General features: G+C 35.5%; 1 protein-coding gene across 1 annotated transcript in view; it reads left to right on the top strand.

The window, feature by feature from the left end:
* The window catches only part of SLC41A2 (solute carrier family 41 member 2), a 42,771-nt gene that overhangs the window by 2,555 nt on the left and 19,938 nt on the right, over nucleotides 1-20,278 (top strand). Inside the window, exons 2-8 of the mRNA XM_068191029.1 lie at nucleotides 3,764-4,495; nucleotides 5,660-5,767; nucleotides 10,093-10,164; nucleotides 10,935-11,079; nucleotides 12,962-13,108; nucleotides 17,218-17,365; nucleotides 17,817-17,896. Of these exons, the coding sequence (XP_068047130.1) occupies nucleotides 3,941-4,495; nucleotides 5,660-5,767; nucleotides 10,093-10,164; nucleotides 10,935-11,079; nucleotides 12,962-13,108; nucleotides 17,218-17,365; nucleotides 17,817-17,896 (1,255 nt within the window). The 5' untranslated portion in view covers nucleotides 3,764-3,940. The remainder of the gene's footprint in view (nucleotides 1-3,763; nucleotides 4,496-5,659; nucleotides 5,768-10,092; nucleotides 10,165-10,934; nucleotides 11,080-12,961; nucleotides 13,109-17,217; nucleotides 17,366-17,816; nucleotides 17,897-20,278) is intronic.

Here is a 20,278-nt window from a genome sequence, read left to right as displayed (position 1 = left end):
TGTTTCAATTTGTCCCTGCTACCTCTCATCCTTTCAGTGAGAAGAGACTGCTTTCTTCTCTGAAGACACAAAAAGAGTCTTTCATGCCAGGGATTAATCCAGCTTCATCTTTGCTTATTATGGCAAAATATTAAAGTTCAGTGTTTCATTAGCGTTTCATATTACTTTCCTGAATCCCTTTCCAAGGCTTGTTATTGTCCTGAGAGGCATTTCTCATACAGGCATGTTTAGACAATTGTATTTTATTGTGGACTGCCTAGAAGTGCAGTGTAGAGATTATTAATGCTTTAGACGACCACCTGCAAAAAAATGTTAGCAACTTAGGAAAAACAGGTTTAGACTGTGGTGTGATTAGCTTTGGGTCCCATGAAAGCCCTCAGAATTATTTAGATAGATGTTATCTTTTGGTTTTGTTAGCCAAGCTCTGAAAGAAATCAGAAATTTCCCTAGACGTGAACTTTGGTAAGTATTTGTTTTAGCCTGTCACAATGTTTACTCTGCAGAAATTTCATGCTTGATTCTTCCTCCTTCCCATTTTTTTGAAGGTTCTTAAAAGGTCAGGATGATTTATTGTCTTCACGCTTTAAATGAATTGTTGGCAGTCTCATATCTATCTGATCAAATTTAGCCGTAGAATCCAGTCCCTTAATCCTGCTAATACTAGATGTTCTTTAAACCAAGGGGAAGTATGGAAGAACAATTTTCTATCCCATGCTCTTGAGAACAGCATTATAGATGGGTCTGGAACAATGCGGACAATTCTTTGGGCAATCTCTAGTAAAGACAGTTCTTTGAGCTTCTTCCTGAACAGTTTAATTTTTTTGGTCATTTCATCTTTCTCAGCTGAAGCAAGCCAATCAAAGGTGAAGGATGGAAAAATATGATAATGATCAGGTGTTCAGTTTCATAGCTGAAGTACCTGAGATTTTTCAAAAGCAGCTTGCATTTCCAAAAGTCAGCATCTCTCCCATCTTGTGGTATTATTTCCTACAGCATTTATTTCTGCCTGTCCATCATGTACCCTGTCTCCATGTGTATTTTTTAAATTGCTGTGTGCATCAATTGTATTAACTCTTACGGGTAAAATTGGCTTGCTCTCTTTTGGATTGCCAAGTGTTTCATTTCTCAGGAACACATCTTCAGTGAATGGCAGGGTATTGCTGCATTTCTTATTTGTTTATGTTTGCAGAACTATTTGTTTGTGTTTTTGTATGCTTGCAGGACTGAGAGAGAGAGAGAAAGAGGTGGGTAGTACACAGTAATTGTTATGTGCCATAAAATATATGAAGGAAAAGAAGATGCTGTTAAAAGTAGATATTTAGGAAACAATAAGGAAGAGAGAATTATTATTTTCATGGTTTGGGCATAGCTTATTATTTTGCCAATAGAGACAAAGACAGGGTGTCCTTTCATTTCATATGTAATATGCCTACGATAAATCTCAGGCTGCTTTCTGACTTCTCAAAGGATCTTTGTCTCTATCTCTCTTTTTTTTTTCAGTACTTAATCTTTTTCTGTAACCTCCAGGTTATGTGTCAAGAAACCAGAACCACTTATCTCCTCTTCCTACAGAGACTGGAAAAGAGATTTTTGAGATTTTAACTGCCTTTTCTTCATATTTACTTGAGTAGAGCTTGCTTTTTTAGCTCCCATATCTTTTTTAGATAACATAACAACATAGGCATTTTTCTTGTCAATGATAAAACTTATTGGGAAGTTCTTGTTGTTCCTTAGAACAACAAGAACAACAAGGTTTGCTGCATCCTGTAGGTACCAAAAAAACCCAGAAAATACAGCAGTTACTAGTATCCTGTAACTTATGCTGAACATATTGCACCAGATGACAAGTAGAAAATAAATTTTGTTGGAACAGGTGTTTAGAAATGAATAGTTACATTTAGAAGGGTTCTGATTTATCTTCTGTCTGTATGCTCTGAAGGAACAATTACTCTTTCCTGTATATTATACTATACAATACTTTTCCAACCGAAACAATTTTATGGTTCTATGGATTTCAGCTTATCTTCTTAAATTCTCATTTTCCAGCATTTGTCACTGAGTTCACATTTTGTCATTCTAAGTCTTTGTGGTAGGAAAAACATAAATGGCTGTCATCCAAACTGCTTTGTACTATTTCAACTGCTAGCCATCCACACTAGCCTCTTCCACCATTTGGGACTTGACCAAATAATTTTTCTGTTCCCCTTTTTTTTACCTTTTAAGCACCTTTTCTATTTGTTAATACTTTCTTATATTAAATGAAACCACAATCTTATCAAAGGATTTGTTTCTTAAAAAAAATCAAAATATAAAAATTTAAAAGGAGAACAATCCATATGTTAAAAAAGATATGGATAATTAACCCAAATATTTTTGGCCAGAGTTCCAGAGCAGTGAATAATTTCCATGAGTCACTGGTCTAGCACTCTGGTGATGTGACTGGAGGACATATGGGAGAAACTGCAATGAGAGCCAGACTCTGCCTTGCTAAAGCTGTCAGAAAATTTTCTCAATGCATTTTCCTGGGAGTGAAATGAAATCCTTCAATTTCTTCTTCTCATTCTGGCTTTCTGTAGCACTTAACGGAGCACTTAACCATTTTGACCTGTGGTTAGAGCTGCTCCGGGATAGCAGCAAAAGTTGTTTTGTTATTCCTAATTAAAGTGTATAGAAACCAGAATTGAGGCCTAGGAGATTTTTTTTTTTGCACTGAAACTGAAAGGTTCAACGAAGCACAATCTGCTACAGAGAGGCAAAAGATATTGCAGGAATCTTGGTTACTTAAATTCCTCTGCTGGTCTTGTGGAAAAAAGTTTGCTGTTTCTTGAAAAACTTAGCTTCTTTCTAGATCAAGCCATGAATTTCATTGTCTTTTTTAAAATATTTGTTTCTTGGTCAGACCTCCCTTGGAAAAAGCAAATGGTAGAGTAAAAATCATCATGTTGCTTCTTTTCATTGAAAAAACCCAAATCTAGTAGTCCTGTGAGCAGCAGGAATTTTGAAGTGGACTTGCTCTGGCCATACTGGAGTGAGTTATCCCAGCTAATGTTTGAAGACACCTAACAGCAAAGGCACAAACTTGGATCTCTTAGTAGGCTATTAGTTGCTAAAAGCTTTGACATTTCCAGTCCCTGTAAAGTCTATCTGAAATAGCTCTAGAAATACTGGATGATTTAAAAGCTTTGAAACAGAGGGAAGGGAAGTATAGGACTCATGACATAAAAAATATGATCATAGGAGGCTGAGTTTCTTAGATAATGCAGATTAAAAATCCTCCAGCTCTAAAATATTTTCATTTCCTGCAATCAGTAAAATGTTTTCACAGCTTTGCATAGATACAAAGTCATGTGGAATTGTGTTGTACTACATCATGCTGGTGCAGTCTCGCTGACCATTGTTTCTCTGTTTATGCCAATCATTTACTTGTATTTATGGAGTTTAGTAATAAATACCAAAGCCAGCAAAGCTTTGAGTCAAATTAGAACCGTTCTTCTAGTAAACTGCTACAATTATTACCACAATATGAAGATTAAAGAAAGGGAAGGTAAAGTGGCTTCTGATGGAGGGAATGTGTACTGTCAGTATATCATGGTTTAATTTACTGCCGTGATGGAAATGTCAAAGTAGAAACAACCTCACCTTAAATCACGGCAAACAGAAAAGAGAAAAGATTGTGATCTGAAAAATTAAACCAATATCTTGTGTGTTCTGTAGAGTTAAAATATTTTAGAAGTAAATATATACTTTCTACTTTTTTTTGCAGATCCTGTCTTGCTTATGGAATTGTTGAAGATTTGAGAGCAATGAGAAAACACTTTTGCTTGCAAAAAAGGAACATTTTGGTCCACGTGTAAGTGTGGCACTCAATGACTCAACTGCAAGATTTCTTGGCTGACATCTGAAGAACAAAGTGCTTTTCAACCTGTACTTCTGTTGCACTATGACTAACTGTAAAGGCAGATCTACCATCTCCAAAACAAATAGCAAAGTCCATGACAGAGAAGGCTTTGTAAACTGGACCATAAATCTTAATACAATTCAGTCTGATAAATTTTTGAGACTCCTTTTAAGTATGGTTCCTGTTGTTTACCAAATAAACCAAGAGGAAAGACACAAAAAGGTGAATGGTGTCTGGCAAGATGGATTGCAACCAGCAGGACACAATTTTAATGTCAGGTCTGAACAACACACAGAGTACCATCACTTCTCAGAAGCAAGCTTTCATGGTAGCAATGGACACAGCCCATCCAGCTGTAGCCCTAAATATGATGATTTTACCAGTTACAATTACTGTGATGGAATGGACACTTCAGAAACAGATGCCATGTTGCAGGATGACACTCTCTCTAGTGACAGTAATGAGGATATCATTGTGGAAGGAAGTAGGAAACAGCCCAAAGAATCGAGTAGTATTATGGCACTGCAGATACTCGTACCTTTTTTGCTAGCAGGGTTTGGAACTGTTTCTGCTGGCATGGTTTTGGATATTGTACAGGTTGGTATTTGCTTTGGAAGAATTTTTTAACAGGTAGTCTGTGAGGTTTGTAGTTCTAACATGTGGCATTGTAGATGTCTGCAATATCGAGATGTAATTAGGTCTGTGTGTGGTTCTGCTGCTATGAACTTATTAAAAAAGTTTGAAATAACCACAATATTTATACAGAAATACAATGCAGAAATTGATCTGTGTGGATTTCCCCCCCTTTTGTTTGGTTTTGCTTTGTTCAGATTTAGGAATTTCTTTAGCTACACTTAAAGAGTATACAAAGTTAATTAAAATAGGAAGAGGTGACAATCTTTGTCACTCAAAATCTTGAGAAAGTAAAGGAAGCTTGGAATTCAATCAGTTGCAATGGAAAGAGACTTTGTTACCTCAAAAAAAAGGAAAATAAAATTTGACATACAAACTTTACTGCTTCCTTGGGCTGTTTGACACCAGTCTGGTGCTTTGTTCATGTACATCTTACCAATTTGTTCTTTGTAAAGATGCTTATATTGAATCCTTTTATTTTCAGTAAAATAAAAATTTAAATTATTGCAAATCCCTGAATAAAAAGACAATTTACAGTTTTGTTAGTTTAGTCAGAGTTGGTAAATGATGACAAATTAAATACCTGGGTTGACAAGACATACAAAATGCATAGCATTTCAGTGCTGAGAACTTGGTGCACAAAAAATGAAAAGAGTTCTTTAAAAAAATCTGGGTTTTGGAAAGCTGTGCTCTTGTAAATTTCACACTTAGAGGTAAAAGAAAAAAGACAAGCTTTTTTACTTACAGGCTCTGTTCATATGACAATTAATTCCTTGCTCATTTTATGTGAGGTTTCTACACAGCTGGAAAGGAAAAGATGAAAATATATGGAATAATGGAAAAACAAATACTTCAAATTAATGACATTTTTTTTAACTGCTTTTGTTTTAAGGCCAGGTTTTGTATCTCTTGCTTATAATCTTCTCATCTTTGAAGAAGTAGTATGCAGTCATAAATCTGTTTTTTCTAAATAGGTAACAGTTCAGACTTCAGACTTTCAGGTCTAATACAAAAATAATAAATTTTTTTAGAGGGTGACGTTATGATTTACAGAATTTTTTGAATAGTTTGTGGATGGTCTAAAGAGAATCTTTCAATTAAATGTTTCCCACTGTGTCCTTTGTATAGCACTGGGATGTGTTCAAGAATGTTACTGAAGTCTTTATCTTGGTTCCTGCACTTCTTGGTCTCAAAGGAAATTTGGAAATGACCTTGGCATCCAGACTGTCAACTGCTGTAAGTAACTTTCTCTTCACTCTTCAGATACATGTTTAAAACATTTCAAAAAGGAAACAAATCTTTGAGATGCAAGTGTTTTATGTTTATGGATACATCTGGCTGTTATGGGGCAGTTTACATCTCTTATTAAGTCAGCAAAGTTAAAAAGGTGACTCTTCACACATCAAAACTTCACTTCTAAAGTCTCTTTCAACTCATCATTCAGAACAGATGAAGCAGATTTTTGAGATTTACAGGTGCATTGTGTAAAGTTGAGACATCTCTTTGACCTTGAGGGATTTTGAATAGGAGAATAAAATGTTTGTTTTAAACACATTTTTTTAAAAGACCATTAGTGTGGCACCAAGATAAAGCATTGGTAACACTGATATCCAGACCTCTGTTGATCAAACTGCAAGAATTTTTTTCTTTTTAGCTTTCTGGCAAAAGGATTTTGTTTATTTTTGTTGTGGTGAGGTTGTTTTGGGGGGGTTTTTTGTGTCTGCTTATTTTTTGTGTGTGCCACCATTGTAATGTAGCGTAACTAAGTTTTTTTTTTTTTCCCGTGTGTTCTTTCTCATGTATTTGTTATAGTTGTTTTTTACATTTCAGGGGATGTTATATCTTTTAATTTTTCTAGTCTAAGTAAGCCAGATTGCCTTCCTGTATATCTTTTGTGTGTGTGTGAATAACTAGTGATTAGATCAGTTTAATAATGTGGCTGGGTTGTTTCTGATAGCTGCACTGGGTATCTCTCTAAGACTGCCTAATGCAGTGCTTCTGTTCTCCAGCAAGGCCCTCACTCTCTGCCTCTTCCTACTTGAACGAATTCTTCTCGTCCATGTCTGGTCAAAGGTGTACATAACTCCAGATGAGATTTTACTGTGTCTTTGTAGAATATTGCTCTTGAAACTTCCTAGGGTTTTATGTACTTTCTTGCCTGGAAGGGTCAGGTTTAGACCTCTCAGTTACTTTGTGATCAATGGCTGTGCCCTATTATTTATGCTTTTGTTCATTTCCAGCTGTCATTCCCATCTTCAGGCAGAAATATTATTAGTCCATAAGTGCATGACCTTGCATTTCTACTGTTGAATTTTATCAGCAGTTTTTGCTGCTGTTACCCTCAAGGACATTCAGTTTTTATATTATATTATGATGCTTTGTATTGACAAGGTCTCCCAGTGTTCTGCCATTAATAAATGTCATTGCCACATTCTATTGAGCTGTTGCCTGAATGCACACTGTGATGGACATAGCCTTGGCAGTCCTGTGAAGGTTTGCTTGTGTCATGCCCATTACAAAAATTGATTGCTTTCACACATAAGGATTGACATGTTCTGTTGTATCTTTATCAGCATCATCCTTAGTCATTCAATCTTATTTGATTTTATTGTTCTTACTTTTCTGAGAATTCTTACTGTTTCTTCACAGTATTTTGTGTTTAAACCTTACTACCTTTACTGTCAGGCATGAATGCTTTTGTCTATTACTTTACCTTCTGGTTTTTGTTGACCTGTTGCTTAATTTGTTTCTAACTGGCACAGTTTGTGGCCTGAGTAGTAAAAATGTTTGTAGAAGAACAGTATACATCATTCATTATCAAGGGTATGCTAACAATATTATATTTAAGTTTTATATGCTAAAGAAAAAACCCTAAAAAAAAACACCGACAAATAAATAAAACCCCAAACCAAAGCTGTGGAAATGTGTTACAGATGATGACTTACTGCTAGATCTGTAATTTACATGCCAGTTCTCTCAGAAAGAGGTGATTCTGACTTTTGCATTCTTCCCATTGATTTCATTGACCCCTACTCACTTTAGCCACCCAACCTTTGGTCCTGTCATCCTCACCCTAGGTGAGAACAGAGGGAGAACATTAATTCAGAGTGTATCTACACAGTTATTTAGAACCCACTTGTGTGATTAATTTTCCCCTCTCTGGCCTACAGTTGCACTATCTGGCTCCCCAGCAGACACCTGTCTTTAAGTAAAAGCAGGACTGTTTCCCTTTACCTTTTGAGGAGGAAATTTCTGACATGAATTCAACACTGGAGTTAATTCATGTGCTGCTTGCTCACTTAGCTTATTATTGCATCTGAATTTGCAGACATGTGTGTGCTCTTGGGGCTGTAAACTAATTATCTTTACTTCATTGTTAATTTGTGGTCAGCCAAAAAGTTGTGTCTTAGCAAGTTTTCTTATCCATAGTACATCAGTTTCAAGCATTGTCTGGTCGCTTTCATTCAGCTTGTTGCCCAAATTTCTCCTTTAGCTGCATCTTACTGATCACTCACAATTTCCCATCCACTTTGGAATCAGTTATTTTACTAAATCTGTCTCAAGACTGTGTTTTTGATGTCTCAGGGCAGATAAAAACTTGTCCTTCCCTTTGGTGTTAGTGTAAACTCTCCATACCCTGGCAATCTTAAAGCCTACTGTTTTTAAAACATTATTTTTATCCCACCAGAAGTTACTTCGTATGTAGAATACAGACAACAAAGAGCAAAAAGCTTCTTCTTGAGTTCTGCCTCTGTAAGCCCTCCTCTCCCTGCCCAGTGCTGTGCTGGCATAACTGTGGGAGGTGCACTTAGGTCAACTCCCCATTCAAGCACAATATTTGTATTGTGTTTTGTGTCCTTCAGTTCTTCAGCTTTGTGCTGTTCTTTGGGTCATTCTCATTGTCTCAATTCACACTGCTGTCTCTTCCCTCTATTCATTTTTTCATTTTTAAAGAGCAACAATAGCAAAAAAACCCAAAGAAATGACACACCACCATGACCAAAACACCAGTTATTCAGTCATTCCTGTAAATTTGTGCAGACACTTGTTCAGACTATGTGTTCTCATTGTTAAACTTTAGCAGTATGACTTTACAAACCTGTTGTTTAGGTCCATCTAGTTCACAGTATCACACTAAACTTGAACTCAGTTTATAGAAATCCGCAGCTGCAAGGAGTGGTCCTGCTCTTTCTTCCTTCCAAGCCCAGAGAGCACTTGTGCCAGGTTACATGGGTGGATGTGAGGGATCAGATTGTTTTATAGCAGATGACCCCTTTTCACTCTCTGAATAAAAATGTTTTCCATCAAATCAGAAAAATTTTGGTGCCATGAACTCACTCATGGAGCTGGTTCAAGAAAGAAAACGTGAATGTGTAGGTGACAGTAGGAGAAAGAAGAGCTGTGGCATTTGGCAGGAGCTCACCTTTAGGATTAAGCATTTTGCAAGATTACTTTTTTTAACAGAGATTTTTGGGATACTTGCCAAATTTTTTTCAAAGGAGAGAAGAAGTGAAACTCTCCACAGCCTGCCATTTTGTTCATTTAGCATATATATATATTTAAGAAGGATGCAATGGAGATTCTTATCAGCAGTTCCTGAAACAACTGCTGTACTATTTAAACTTACTGGATGTGTTTGCAAACCTTCATTGTAGTTTGAACATTAAAAAATATTTATAGTGTGATTGAGATAAGGTGTCTCATTATATTTCTGTTTTTAAATTAGCATTTCTTTTAATACTTTGTTCTTTTCAAGTCACTACTATCACAAAATGGAAAAGAAATTGAATTGAAATCTACTGAATAGGAATTACCAAAAGATGAAAAATATATGCATGAAGTCTTTCTATTTTTTGAGAATTATGTTATCTTATAAATTAGTATTGTATAGGAAAAGCCACTAAAATTTATGCTTAACATGTTAAAAAATGTTCTGTTATCTCAAAAATGAAGTTATTTTAAACACAGTCATACTACAGTGGCTTGTATTGTTAATCAGATCTTGTCCTCTAACTGAAAAAAACCCCAAAATTAGGAAATACATTATATAAGGGTGTGTATGTACTTTTAAATTTCTTGGAAGAATTTATTTGCTATCTTTTAGCTACTACCCTAATACTGGACTTAAGTCATTTATAGCATCAGAAATCTCCAGCTGTACTGTATAAATGAAAACTCAGAATGCTAAACAGTATTAGATTCTAGCACTTCTTATTTTCAGAATTTAAGCACCACAGAAATAAGCTCAGTCTAAAGGGATCTTCCAGCCACTGATCTAATCACTGGTGGTGCTTGGACATTCCAGGAATGTAAGGTGGCTTTTATATCTTGCAGAGCAAGCTAATGTTAAACAAGTTACTGTGTAAAACTGCACCCAATTTAGTTGCTTTTGGAAGGATACTGTAAGTATGATTTAATACCAAAAGCAGTATTTGACTTTTTAAAGATAGATCTTGTTTTTAATTAAAGTGTTTCATTTTATTAGCTGAAGTATTCCTGGGTATTTTCAAGTAATACCATTTTAACCCCAAATGTGTGAATTTCTCTTCTGATTTTCTTAGGTAAATATTGGAAAAATGGATTCTCCCATTGAGAAATGGAACCTAATAATTGGCAATTTGGCCTTAAAACAGGTAAATATAATGAGTTTATTGGATTTATTCTTGTGAGTGAAGTTACTGAAAAACTTAAATCACAAACAGTGGTACGTATGGAGATAAACAGTGTTAACAGGAAAGTAGCTCTACTACACTGGCTCTTCTCCAAAACAATATGAGCTTATATTTATTAGAAGGAGAAGTAAAGTATTATTTGTGACTGTGCCAAGGGTATTTTCTTTATAAGTTTTCCTGAGAAAGGATCTGAGGGTGATCAGAGACAAATTTAGATTTGGAAAAACCCTTTAAATTTGACCTTTCAAATGTTTCTAGTACCGTATTTGCACTGAATTCCATGTTTAAAGGAAGTGTGGGATAGAGCTCATGGATAATAATCAATACTTTAGATAGCTGGTTCATTGCTATGCTCTCCAAAGCATTTCTTGAGAGCTATTTCTTATTCATAAGTTATAATATAACATTCCTAAAACACAGGTGAAATATTTATGTTGTGACTTCCCTACTTTAAGTGGTTTAGAAGCTTCTTTAGGCATTGGCTTCTTGTAAATCCTGAGCTCCTCTCCCTGATTTCACTTTTGCTATTCTGGAGTCTGTTAAATGCTGATAAAGCCTCTTCTGCTGGCCTGAGACTTTTCTTCTTAATCATCCAAGGCTGTCATCCTCTCTACAAAATAGATGAGCATGCTCCTGCTGTACCTGGCATGTTAATGTAGATAGGAGAAAAGGCTAGCAGAAGATGATTCTGTGGTCCATCAATTATTTTATGAATCCACTTTCTTTTCCAGGTTCAGGCAACAGTAGTTGGCTTCCTGGCAGCAGTGGCAGCAGTAATATTGGGCTGGATTCCAGAGGGCAAATACCGCTTTGATCATTCAGTCCTCTTGTGTTCTAGCAGTGTAGCAACTGCCTTCATAGCTTCTCTTTTGCAAGGTAAAGGGGGTACATGTGTTACTTTGTGCAGTTATTTGTTTTTCTGTGGATGCAGAATGTGCCTTATGTTGCTATTCCTTTACAATTTCAATCTGGTGAGGTACAACACATCTGAAAACCAGCTGAGGATAAGATGCCCTTTTGGAATTTCCGTATAGGTGGGCATATATTGCATTCCTCTCCTGTCATAGTCTTTGCAAAGCTTTTGATTTGCATGACGTCCTGAGCATATCTAAACAAAAAATTTTGGTCTTGAGACTTCACTTACTATGATGCAGAACTTCTCCCCCTGCCTTCTATATTCATTAATGTACAAAATATATTCTTAGTACTAAGCAGGTAAAACTTGTTTATAATGACACTCAAGTGGTCCTGGATGTTAGCTTAACTGAATTCAAAGTTCCAGGTTGCCCATGCTGCTTGTCTGTAACTTTGAGCACTGCTTTGTGGCTGAAGTAAACAATTTGGCTCATTATTTGAAGGGTTTGGACCAAGTTCAGGTCCAGCTCTACAAACAGTGCCAGTGTCTGTCTGGAGCAATGTGGCATGATGAATTTAATTGTCTTCCTAATTGTCAGGAAACATTTAACCATAAAAGATTGTATTAAATGGGTGTGAAGGGGAGGAGGAAAGTACCTCTATTTGTGACATGTTCTTAGTGAAAAATACATGATCAGTAGTCTTAAGAAAAGCAAGTCAAGTAAAATAGGTAACTTCCTTGTTTTACTGCTTTGCTATGCTTACTATGTGAAAATTGCAAACTTGTTAAAGTTTTGCATGGAATTAAGAGCACATGTTTTTTAGTGACTAGAAGGCCACTGAGTTTGATCATGTGCAGAATTAAGGGCAGCAAGAGAACTGTGGAACAGGAGTGCATTTTTTGCATTTCTTATACATGTATGACTCGGACATGAAGAGAAACTTTGTGGTGATGGGCCAGCACAGGAAATTACTTTCTAAGCTTCATCCTCCTACATGTGAAATAGGTGCTTTTGAAAGATTGTGATCCTACAGGATCATTCCAGTTCATTCTTTAGAGAATTTCCTGGTGTATATAGCTCCTTAGGCTGTAACTTCATATAACTGCTTTAACTCCTTATAACTCCTTAAACTCTTTAGTTTCTCTGAAAGTGAACTCCTAATGTAGCATACTATACATAATATAACATAAAGGATAGCATATACATTTGAGGTTCTTATATATAATATCCGATGAGAGGGAAGTTACTCAGGTTGTGCCAAGATTTTTTGTAACAATGCCATTTTTTTTTGTAGCCACTTGCATTTTGCAGGGAAATTAATCTTCAAAAGTTAGTGTTGATGCTTATAGAAAAAATAAAAATTAACACCTCTAATTAATTTTTTCAAGTGTGTAGCAAGTAATACTTTTTATATGTTGTCTTGGGTTTAATTTATTATGTGGCTTCTTGGTGTTTGGTGCTAACTCCATGGTAGTCCTGTGCAATATCAGATGTCAAAGTATTTAATCTTATGTTGTTTTCAGCCTAGGTGGATTAAAATTTCAGTCAGATGAAGTTACCAGGGTTGGAAAAGAATACACTTCATATTTTTTTCTTCAGGAAATAGATGCTTACATTTTCAATTGTGCTAATTCTAGTCATAAGCAAAGTAGTTTATTGTACAGATGGTTCTTGGGGTTTTTTTTGTGTGTGCTTACTGTGTTTTCTTAAAATGTATGTGTCCATTTTTTAAAATGGCTAAAACTTAAAACCACAGTCATCAATCAGGTGTGAAGACCAATAATCCTGGGAAAAAAAGCACTGACTTCTTATTTGTTAAGTTTGAAATTGTTATAATCTTGGAATTTTCTGTGGAATTTCATTGGTGGATACAGTTACTGTACTGTCTTTGTGGAATTTAGGAGTGATAATGGTTGGAGTTATTGTTGGATCAAAGAAGACTGGTATTAATCCTGACAACGTTGCCACTCCTATAGCAGCAAGTTTTGGAGATCTCATCACCCTTGCCATATTAGCATGGATAAGTCAGGGTCTGTACACTTGCCTTGGTAAGTTGCTTTTAAATGTAGGAACCTGTTTTGGGTTAGGAGGTTGGGGAGAAGGCTGGGAGGGAGAGGTTCAGCAAACCTTTTAGTCTGATTTACCTTTTTGTCAACATTTATACCATTAAATGGTAAATCTTAGAGTGCCATGATTTTTTTTCCTTTTTTTTTTTTAATAAATCATAGAAGTCACAAACCTGAACTTTGTCACAATCTAGGAATATTTGAAGGACTTTGACAATATCACAGGCAACCTACATGTGAAATACAAACCATAATAATGAAGAAACAAATAATGTGGAAACATTTTCTCACAGTGGGAAAAGAATGTTAAGAGCCTTATTCAAAATTAAATCATTGCTGCAACTAACTCATTCCGTAGAAACTATTACAAGTTTATTGTTTTTTAAAAGACATAATTGTGGGCAATTATAGTATAATATACCACAGATAAAATATTGTGTTGTCCATAACTTACAGAGATGCTGATATCATCACAACCAGTCTTTACAGCTCATTGTTCAAACTTTTCATATGGAAGTATTACAACATCAGCCAGAAAAAGTATCTAATAAGACTCAAGCTACTCTGGTGTGACTTGCATCTGTTTTTTCAGTGTTTGGTTTTGCATGTTTAGAAAGTGTCATGATGCCAACTTAAATATATCAGTGTGAAATAAGTATTTTTTAATGTTTTCTGTATTTTTGTTAAAACTTAAATAGTATTTTTATTTCATTACTACACTTAAATCCTTCATATTATATTCTAATATCTGTATTTCTCAAATACTTATTTTAAATGCTTCTTTTAAGGAAGTTTGCAAATTTACAGAGAAAATTGATGAAGATATTTTTTAGCATCTTTAGTTCATTTAGTTCTTTTCTTCTGATGAGAAAAACTCCTATAACATGCTATTCCTGTTAATCTATCAATCTAAACAAAAAATACTCAACCCCACAAAAAAGATGGATAAAGAAACTTGGACTTTTTTTCTTCCTTTGACACATTTCCAGAAATTTGTGTTTTTAGATACAGATGTTCTTATGTGTCTCACAGGAATAAAAAAAGAAGTGGGTACAGTCTGAACTGATCCTTGGCTGCTTTTATAGCTGTCATGACCACTCACATTTTGCTCTCCCACTGCAGCTGGAAAGCACATCCCACATGTGTAGGGGTAAGAATCAGTATGCTTCCAAGAGTTACTCCCAGTTTTCTGTCTATGATGTCTTCTGGAAATACTTCTCTTTTGGTGAAGTATGTAATTAGCTACCACTAACACGACTCGTTCTGCTCTCTGTATTTTTTTCAATGTGTTTGTATTTCTTTGGTTTTGGAAACAAGGGAGTCTTTCTAAAGAAAGAACATGCCATGAAGCCTTTAGAAATAGATGGTCTCCAAGATGCATGTGTTTGAACTAAGAAATAGTAAAAAGGAATTAAAATATGGAGCACCTTCAGCTCAAGGGAGGTAGATCAAGCTGTGAATGGCAGGCAAGAAGCATTCAGAGAATGATTAGGCAACAGGTTAAAAAAAGTTAAAGAAACTTTTTTTTTCACAATACATGAGTGGGATGTGCAACTTACTGCTGTGATCTATTAAGAGGACCGGAGTGATTTTAGAAAACTTTGGATAAAGCGGTCAGAGAGGAACCCTTTGAGGAGCATTGACCAGACAGATGCAGAGACTTGAGAGATGGAATGGCTGATGCAAACCACAGCAGAAGCTGGCAGAGCATGCTGAAAGAAGCATCACTCTAAACCTGTCATTTTCCTTTTCTTCTCTCCATAATTGAACTGTTGACCATAGTCTGACAGAGGATACTGGGCTAGATGAGAACTGTGCCTCATCCAGTACAGATATTCTTATGTTCTTTCTACTTTTTGTTGTTTCCCTGCTTTCTCAATGCTAAAACAAGAAGCCCAATGGGAATGTTAAAAAGAAATCTGCAGTTTATAGGGTAGTAATAAAACTGGTGGGATTTGCTTCTGAACTGTGTTCAGAATTAACTATTTATTTTCCCCTGTGATTTATTAGCCTAACTAATGAAATGGTCTGCAACAAAAGAAGTTTCTGGCTGCTCTCTGCAAGGGATGAGTTGTTTTCTGACAACAAGACTGGAAGACTGGAAATTATTTGTGTACAAGCTTTATATTTGTCTGTGATACAGGTGTACAGCCTTTGGGTTGATACTTTATGGCATACCCTGAAGAGACAGGGGAAAGGACTATAGCATTTTTACCCAGGCCAGGGCCAAATGAAGCACCTTGTTTGGCCACCATCATATATATAATTTCTTAAAGGTTCATCTGAGTGTTTTAAAAATAGTGACAAAGTTATCAAACACGGGGATTTAAATAGTGAAGGCTTAACAGTTCTTAACAACTCCCTAAAATGGGCTGTCTGTGAATCCTTGTTAAACAGCTGGGGGAAAGCACTAGAGGGCTCCCCAGGACCGGCACTGGGGTCTGGCACATTCCCTCCAACAGAGCACAAGAAGTGCTCTGGAATAGGAACAGTCAGTCCATTAAATGTGGAGGTCTGTGTTGCCTATTATTTGTCAGTAATGATTTGGAAATTTCTTTAAAGCTTTCCATTTTTCTCACAGAATATGCATTTAGCTCCCATATGTTTGATCCGGGTTGAGAAGACAAATTGTGTGATTCACATTATTGTTTTCAGGTTCTTAGCAGTTGTTTTGAAGCAGTACATTTCCAGTTTACCTTTAATTTCTACCAAAGGCTGCATTATTTGAGCAAGATGCCTTTGCCCATGTAAACTGCCTGCTATAAATCTAACAAAAATTGAGTGAAATGAGCCCTAAAAGAGAATTCATTTATTTTCTCTTCCCATTCTTCAGCTACTGTAAAATGCATTTCCTTTTTCTGTGAATTAAATATGAAGCGGAAGATATCTGTCCTTCCTTTAAAGATGCATCTCAAGGTTTATCTTTTTAGATTTTTGCAGTAAGATATTCTACCAGTAGAATCTCCCATAGATTTAATAATAAAAACAAGTCCCTCATGTTCCCAAGAGTTAGACTGGAGCTGAGTATTCTCACTGGTCCACCTCTTAGGTCACAAAAAGCAGTGAAAGGAGGATATTTTTTATATACCAACTACTCCTCTTTGGTAGTGTTTGTGTGATCTATATTCATTATTTCAACCTGTTAATTTGAATTATATTTTGCTGTAAGGCTTGTCTAAATTTTGAAGGTTTCAACAAAATGTGTTTTAACATTAGGTACATGACCACACTTCTCATAAAACAAATATTTAAAAATTGAATATTTGCACAGTTTATGCATATATATTTGCCATTAGGATAAATGTTCAATTATTTACCTCACTGTTGAATTAGGAAGTCTTGGATCACTGTTGTAGCTTCTGTGAGGATGGGATTAGAAAACCAAGTAATCAGAAAAAAGCAGTGATCTTTCTGTGGAAGCAGCTGTTCACTTTACGGTCTCAGCTTTATGATGGTACTCACCAGTGTTTGCTGTTGCATTCCTATGAAATAGGATGGAATTGTCATGGGTAGGTGCAGGCAGCAGAATTGCCTTTTAATTTTCAGATTCAGACTGGCTATGACACAACTGAGCTACTGATATAAATGTCTTGATTTTGCACATTGTGCTTGAATCTTTTTTGATATGCTGTTTCTGGAAAGATTACCATATTACCTGCTTTGGGAAGAAGGGAGTGTACATATGCATTGTACACTCCAAATTGTAATTTGGATATAAACAAAATGCATTTTCATTATATTCAGTTTCTTTTAAAAATTTTTCTTCAGTTACAACATAATGTTTTATATTCTACATCCTTACTGTATTTTTTATCATAAAGTATCATACAAAAATACTCTTCATAGATCCTTCTTTGTACTGGTGATTCTGTCCTTGGGAAGATGAGAGACAGTGATCACAGATGGCAGATATTAACCATATTGCTTAGTGCAGTACTTGAAACTTCAGGTGTAATGGTAATGAAGACCATTAATTCCTCAATTGTATGGCATAGATCATAATTTATTTTAGAATTCTAAATTAAGAAAAACATGCAGGAATATCTGAAGAGTAAAAGAGGTTTGGTTTTTTTTCTTTATTATTATTTTAGAGACGTATTACTATGTATCTCCTTTGGTTGGTGCCTTTTTTTTGGCTCTGACTCCGATGGGGATTGTCATAGCTGCCAAACACCCAGCTACCAGAACTGTCCTCCACTCAGGATGGGAGCCTGTTATAACTGCCATGATTATAAGCAGGTAGGTCTGTTTGTCTTGCTGCATGGAAGCACCTTGATACTCCTCCTGTATCTCTGTGTATCTGTATCTGTTACTTGGTTGTACTTGAGAGACACAATTAAGCAGCCTCTAGAATTTAGGCTTTAGAATTTTACCACTGATTATTTAATCCAGTGAAAGTTATGAATCTTAAAAGTAGAGGAATTGACTAATACTCTGTGCTCTTTGTTATACAAGAAGCCAGTTTTAATAAGTCAATAGCTATAAAGTCAATATAGTGATATTGACTATAGTCAATAGCTATATAAGTCAATATAGTGATATTAGTCTGTAGTTCAGAATGAGGTAATGGCTCAGGGGAAGGATGAGATGAAAGTCCTACCTTGAAGATGATCTAACATTGCTGTAAATTTTTTAAACACTGTTTAATGACCTTGCTTGCCTTATTCTAAATATTGTACTTTGTTTTCAGTATTGGTGGCCTTATTCTGGACACAACAGTATCTGATCCTAACTTGGTTGGAATTGTTGTTTATACCCCTGTAATTAATGGTAAGACACTGACAGGGTTAATTGCTGCTATGTATCAATTGATATACCTTGTTTTGAGAACTGTCTATTACAGTAAATTTCTCTTGTGCTAATTAATATCTGGAATATTAATTTCAAGTTTTGATTTTGATGTCAATAGCTGTTTATTTGAACACCTGAGAAGTGCTTCCTGTTCTCACTACAACCACTGAAACATGATAGAGAATGTGAGAAGTAGGAACCTCAAGTATGCATTAAGAAACTGAAAGTGTAAATACTGAAGAAGTGTATTCAAATATTAAATTATCAAATATTATATTGAAGCAGTTATGGCTCAGAAAATGTAGGTAAATTTTTATTTCAAAGGGATTATTTTCCTGAACATCCAAGGACAAATTTTCAAACAATAATTTACTAAAGACCTGTAATGTATATAGATATAAGAACTAAGACGCATACTACAGGCAAGTAAATACATTTCTCAAGAAAAATGTGTGTTGTTTCTGCTGATTGGTATGCACTTTTCAGATGTGTAAAGAATGAATTTGTTTTGTCCTTAAGTTAAGTGTTCTACCTCCTAGTGATAAGAGCAAGGCAAATTTCAGAAGAATAGTTGATATCTTATTAAGCTGGTGCAGTTTGAAAATGCTTTTTTTTCCTAATATAGTACCACATGGTTGACACCTATTTAGTTTGCAACAACTATAATCACCAGATCTGTTCCCACTGTATTGCTGTCTAGCTGTTCTTTCTCCTTTTTGTATTTTTCCATTTGATTTCTTACACTAATTTGCACTTTTATATATTGTTATTAAAACCATTTCTCTAGTTGCCAGGATGATTCTGTTTTAACTTAAGTTGGCCCTTGCAAGTTTCATATCAGTATGTACTATTCTGTTTTCTAAGCTATAAATTAAATGAATTATGGCCACTTCTTTTCCACCTATGATAATAAGATGTTAATATGGTCACTGGGTTTTAGTTTTGAACCATGTTGCCTTGATATAATTACTTTTCCAGACATTGTTAATGGAAATGTAACACTGGACAGTACCTGAACATTTTATAAGCTTTGCTGTGGTTGAGAGTTAGTAGATCTATTGCTGCAGACATTACACAAGCTGTTCAGTTAGAGGCTTTGACAGAAGCATATTCTTGGCAAATTCATTTTGGCCCTTGTTTTACAGCTTTCATGTCTTCTGGATGGTTATAAATTGTCTTTCTAATAATTTGCTCTAATTCTTATGCAGGAATATAAATTTCACTGATATACAGATTCTCTGCATCATCCTTTTTGACCTGCTTTAAAGATATATTTTCTGTTTTATCCAGTACAATCCTCAGGTATTCTCTAACCTCCAAAAAAAACAGTTTGCAAAAAATGATCACTAATACTTCATGGATTGTTCATTTAGCTCTCCAGATACAGTAAATTTAACTTAATAGTATTTATTTACTTGTGATCCGGTATCACCTTTTTTATGAAGGCAGTAGACAAAAGGAACTGAATATTTCAATCTTCAGCAGAGCACGTTGCTTGCTCTTCTTTCTCATTAAGGCCCTCTATTTCCTTTCTTCTTACTTTTAATGTGAAACATTTCTGTGTTGCAACTTGAGTTCCTTGCTAACTGTAAATTAAATTTTATACTACAGCTGTTATGTTTCCTCGCCTGTTCCTTGCCTTTCTATTAATTCAAAATTGGAAATACTTCCATCTAACTTTTGTGTGTTTCCATTTTGATTTCCAGATTCCTAAAAGGCAAGGCAGACATGTTGGTCTTCAGCTTTTTTCTGTTTTATATGTGTAACTTTTCTTATAGTATTCCTTTTTTGGTTAACTTTGCTTCCTAAGAGAAGAGGATTGTTCTTTTTTCTTTTTAGGCAGGTGTACCCAAACCAGTATTAAGGCAACATCCATACATTCTTTTGAACTGTCTTTATGGCAAAAGAACTAGCCAAAAGCTATAGAGCCCTGGAGGTTTAGCTGTCAGGTCAAAAGGTCTTTGAAGAGCTAGGCAGGTGTAAGAGAGGGAAAGCTGAGGCTGCTGGAGCAGGCAGGGAGAGAAAGAGTCTTTCCAGGAGGCTGGGATAGCAAGAGGCATGCTTGACTCAGAATTCTAAAGGTAGAGGCATTTCTATTGGAAAATGCAGAGAAAATATGTTCTGTGTAGAGGATGCAGGGTTTTATGGTACACCTCCTGGAAAAGGAAACTGTAGGTAGGTAACTTTTTGGTTTGCTGTTAGATTAGCCTCTCCTGGGTTTCATAATTCTACTGACACATTTTGATATTGCTGGTCAGTACAGTGCAGTAAACTGGGGGTAAGGAAGTTCTTCAATTAAAAAAGCACATCTGTTGCCACTCATTTACTGACATGAAAGGTGTGTTAGGTCACTTAACAGAT

The sequence above is a fragment of the Anomalospiza imberbis genome, chromosome 5, assembly GCF_031753505.1.
Source record: "Anomalospiza imberbis isolate Cuckoo-Finch-1a 21T00152 chromosome 5, ASM3175350v1, whole genome shotgun sequence".
NCBI classification, from domain to species: domain Eukaryota; kingdom Metazoa; phylum Chordata; class Aves; order Passeriformes; family Viduidae; genus Anomalospiza; species Anomalospiza imberbis.
Note: the sequence above shows the minus strand (reverse complement) of the source record. Positions and strands in the feature narration are given on the sequence as shown.